Genomic DNA, 3,891 nt, shown 5'->3' with positions numbered 1-3,891 from the left:
ACTGCAAAATATAAAATGCTCTAACATTAATACTTTGAGTTTTAATTTCAGATTCAAATAACAATAAATGTATAGCGTAATTCTCCTTTGGGTGATATTACGTTATACCATCATAATAAATATAATGATGCTAATTTAATTTCACTTAATTGGTAATTAAACATACTCTAATCAGACATGTATGATATCTTTGGATATACAAAACACATCCGACCAAGTAAATCAATTCACCACGATCATGTTCAAGATTAATAAAATTAACTGATCAACCTTTGGGCGATCCATAATAATTTAATAATCTTTGAACGTCAATATACTCTTGACTCCAATAATAAAGTCATTTTCATTTACAAGCATCAAACTATCAAGAGTAATTGATAAATAAATTATGTAATTTAGTGTTCGAAATACCATAATGTTTGGCCACTTTGGTGACTAACAAACAACATTAATCGAACGTCAATTACATAAACAAATCACGAAGATAGGTAATTAAACTATGACTTAATTTAATCCATAATTCAAAGTCCAATACCATAATTAGCCATTCATATATCACCATCTTTAATCAATACATAATTAGTGGACTTATAAAACATACTGCTGTAAATTATAATTGGGCACTAAATGATATTCTGCGCTAAATGATGCAGAAATTTTCAAACCAAAGTTAAATAATAAACATCAAATAGGTTTTGAAGTGAATGGTGGTCCACAGAACTTGAGTAAATTCCAATTATGTAGTCTATAGTTAAATTAGAAAAACTCATCCACTAAGAAATGCACCCAGATTATACACAGATTGGACAGCTAATGGAATTTGTGATTGTGAAACCCAAGAAATCAACCTTTTCTTCAACCAATCACAATACAATATATATGGCAGTCTGATGTACTCTCTACGGGCAGTTCCAACCATTAATTTAACCATCCTTCTGTAATTACTGCATACAATTTATATGCACACAATTCTGTCATTCCAGAGCCTTTTGGAATAAACAATTGAAACAAAGCCAATTTAATACAGATAGTGGTGTGTACCAGATCCATTCCGACACGCATCAAATTCATGCTCTTTCCGACCACTTACAAATGAAAAACTAGAATTTAATTAACGCAATGAATGGCCATGTGCATATTAACAGTAATTAATTTCAACAAAAATCCCTAATAGCATATTTAATTCTGGTAAAATAGACAGTAAGGATCTTGAATCTGATTTCATATTTCATTCATAAATTTATAATAAAAATTAAAGATCGATAAGCAGAAAATCATAATCTTTAAAGGAAAATCATAAATTCCATAACCAGGCTCTGATACCACATGTAAGACATTAAACCCTAATGCCAAGATCTTTGGAATTCATGATTTTCACATATGAATTTAATTGATCAAGAAAACATACCTTGATCCATGGCAATAATTGAGAATTTTAGATCTGCAAAATAATAAACTGTTAAAATTAATGAAACCGTTCTCTCACTTTTCCTCTCTTTTATTGAATGAATTAATTGATGGATTTCATTCACATTTATAGGCAGAGAGAGGCAGTCTCATTTTGTGCCATAAAACTCTCAACTTTCTATCAAAGTAGACAATTATAAAACTACAATTTCTCAATTGGGCCAATAGGATTTTAATAATATTAATCACCTTAAATTAATTCTTTAATATTACATGGGCCACAAATAATTGGTTTTACAATTTACCCATGCCGGAAGCTTCGGCACTCCCAACCTCTGCAACAACTCATTGCAGAAATTGTTACAGTTTTTCGCCAGTAGATCGTACTTATTTCCCAGCCACTCCTGGCTAAGTTCTTTTAGGATCTGACTCACCTTGGCAGCGGAGCAATTTGTTCTTCCGAGAACTATACTTTCACGGTATGTATACATCAGGTTTTTGCGGGCGGGACAGCTGTAAACACCTGAGCCTTCATCGCACTGCCCGTATCCCCATTCCTCGTCCCCATAAACCTGGACGGCAGTGTGAAAGACTCCGCCAATAGGGATGGCCTGTTTACAGACGTTGTTGAGTTGGACGAGGGCGAAATTTAGGTTTTCATAGCCGGAATTATTATTTGTAACGTCGTAAACGTGAAGGATCACTTCTGCCATCTTAATTAAGTTCAAAACTCTCTCTCTGTGTGACAGCTAGTCTTTCAAGCGGAGTATAAAGCTTGAAGCGCTAGCTGGTCTTGGGTAGGGTATTTATGGTACCAAGTTACAATGAACGAAAATGGTTGATATGCAACTTTATTGAACTCTCACAATAGGAGGGGTCCACCTTTTTCTTGGAGTTTTTAATGCAAACGGGTCCCGCACGCATTGTGAGTGTAGGTTAATGTTTCTGTCATGCATTTTCAGTCTACTTAGATTAATTCCTATGGTACTCCAATCGTGGGAAAGGAAAAGTGAAGTGTGAAAAGCCAAAGCAAGGAAATAACACAACATTTTCTTTCGTCTATCGTGGATCTTACATGTTGAAAATTCATTGATGTGTGTATTTGTTAATAAATAATTATTAATATTTTTAATACAGTTTTTGTTGGGTTTCATTATAAGTTGTTCAAATTAAAATGCATTAGAGTGGGTAGTAATTGCAAGTCTTTTGAAATGCGATTTTAATGTTTGACTTTGATTTTAAATTATAATAACATTATAATTTTTGGCTAACAAAGTTATTAATTATTATTCATGGTGTAGATAGGTATGAACCTCAATGGGGATGGAGTTTTAGCCTTTTCCCTTGTCTACTTGTTAAAATTATGGATGCGATACCATCTATCCACATTATTCTAAGTTCATGCATTATGAGGTGACCTATTAAATTTAATGCATGTTGGGCCTGACTTTTACTCTATACAGAAGACTTTAGTCATCCTGACTTTAAGGGCCGTGAGAAGTTTTTTATTCCCTTAATTCATACCGTGAAGATAAGCTTAATTTCATTTTTGTCTTGTCTCAAATTGTATTCTAAAAAGCATAAAACGTGACGAGATGTATAGTCTATGCTTCGGGCTAGGTGAGACGTAAAAAATTATTTTAAATTTTTAAATCAATCTAAAAATCATTGAATAACTAAAAGAAAACAGCGAAAAAAAACACCCCTAGATGGGGCGAAATAGAAAAGGCAAGAATTAATTAAAAATATATATATAAAAAGCTCAAAAAAGCATGAGGCAGGCATTTTGTGCCTCCTTCGCGCCTAGACCTAGAAGTCACATTTTAGAAGAAATGTCCCAAATCATAGATGACTTTTCTTATTGAAAGTATAGATATTAGTTTTCAAATAAAATTGAACATTAACCTAGAAAAAAGTAAAAAGGTCGAAAGGTTCAACCGTAGTCGAACTGGAGTCAAACCAGTTGAATGAATAATTAAATACATTTACAATAAAACTTTACAAATATATATAATTAAGTTGATGTCTAACAAGCAGCTCAGCTATTCTAAATTAATTGTGTAATTAGCAAATATATTATTTTATAATTTGGTATAGTAATTAATTCATTTATTCTTAATTTACCAAGTAAAAAATATTAATAAAAGAAAAGAAAAAAGGGAAAAATGAAAGTGATAAACACGAAAGTGAATCTTCATTTGTAATGGGCGACAACCTCAAGAAGAAAGTATTTGTCCAAAGCCTCAATTTATCTCTTTCACTTACTTTATCAGAATTAGGGTAAACAGATGCAAGTGCCGCCGATGTGAAGGAGAAAAATGTTTTCAACGATTAAAAGGGAAAAAAAATAGAAAGAAGAAAAGAAAAAATAAGGAAAACATAAGCAATTACTACAATTCTAGTATAGCAAAAGGTTAAGTAAGTTTCATATTTGGAAAAAAGCCTTAGAGCTTGAAGAATGATATAGCTATTTTTCATTCATTC

The 3,891-nt window shown here is 32.0% G+C and overlaps 1 protein-coding gene across 1 annotated transcript in view; it reads right to left on the bottom strand.

Moving 5' to 3' along the window:
• LOC111385467 (desumoylating isopeptidase 2-like) overlaps nucleotides 1–2,258 on the bottom strand; it is a 6,643-nt gene extending 4,385 nt beyond the window's left edge. The window contains exon 1 of the mRNA XM_023009856.1: nucleotides 1,709–2,258. Coding sequence (XP_022865624.1) covers nucleotides 1,709–2,120 — 412 coding nt within the window. The 5' untranslated portion in view covers nucleotides 2,121–2,258. The remainder of the gene's footprint in view (nucleotides 1–1,708) is intronic.
• Nucleotides 2,259–3,891: the final 1,633 nt, after the last annotated feature.

Source organism: Olea europaea, unplaced genomic scaffold, assembly GCF_002742605.1.
Source record: "Olea europaea var. sylvestris unplaced genomic scaffold, O_europaea_v1 scaffold317, whole genome shotgun sequence".
Lineage (NCBI taxonomy): Eukaryota > Viridiplantae > Streptophyta > Magnoliopsida > Lamiales > Oleaceae > Olea > Olea europaea.
This window is presented reverse-complemented; position numbering and strand designations above follow the sequence as displayed.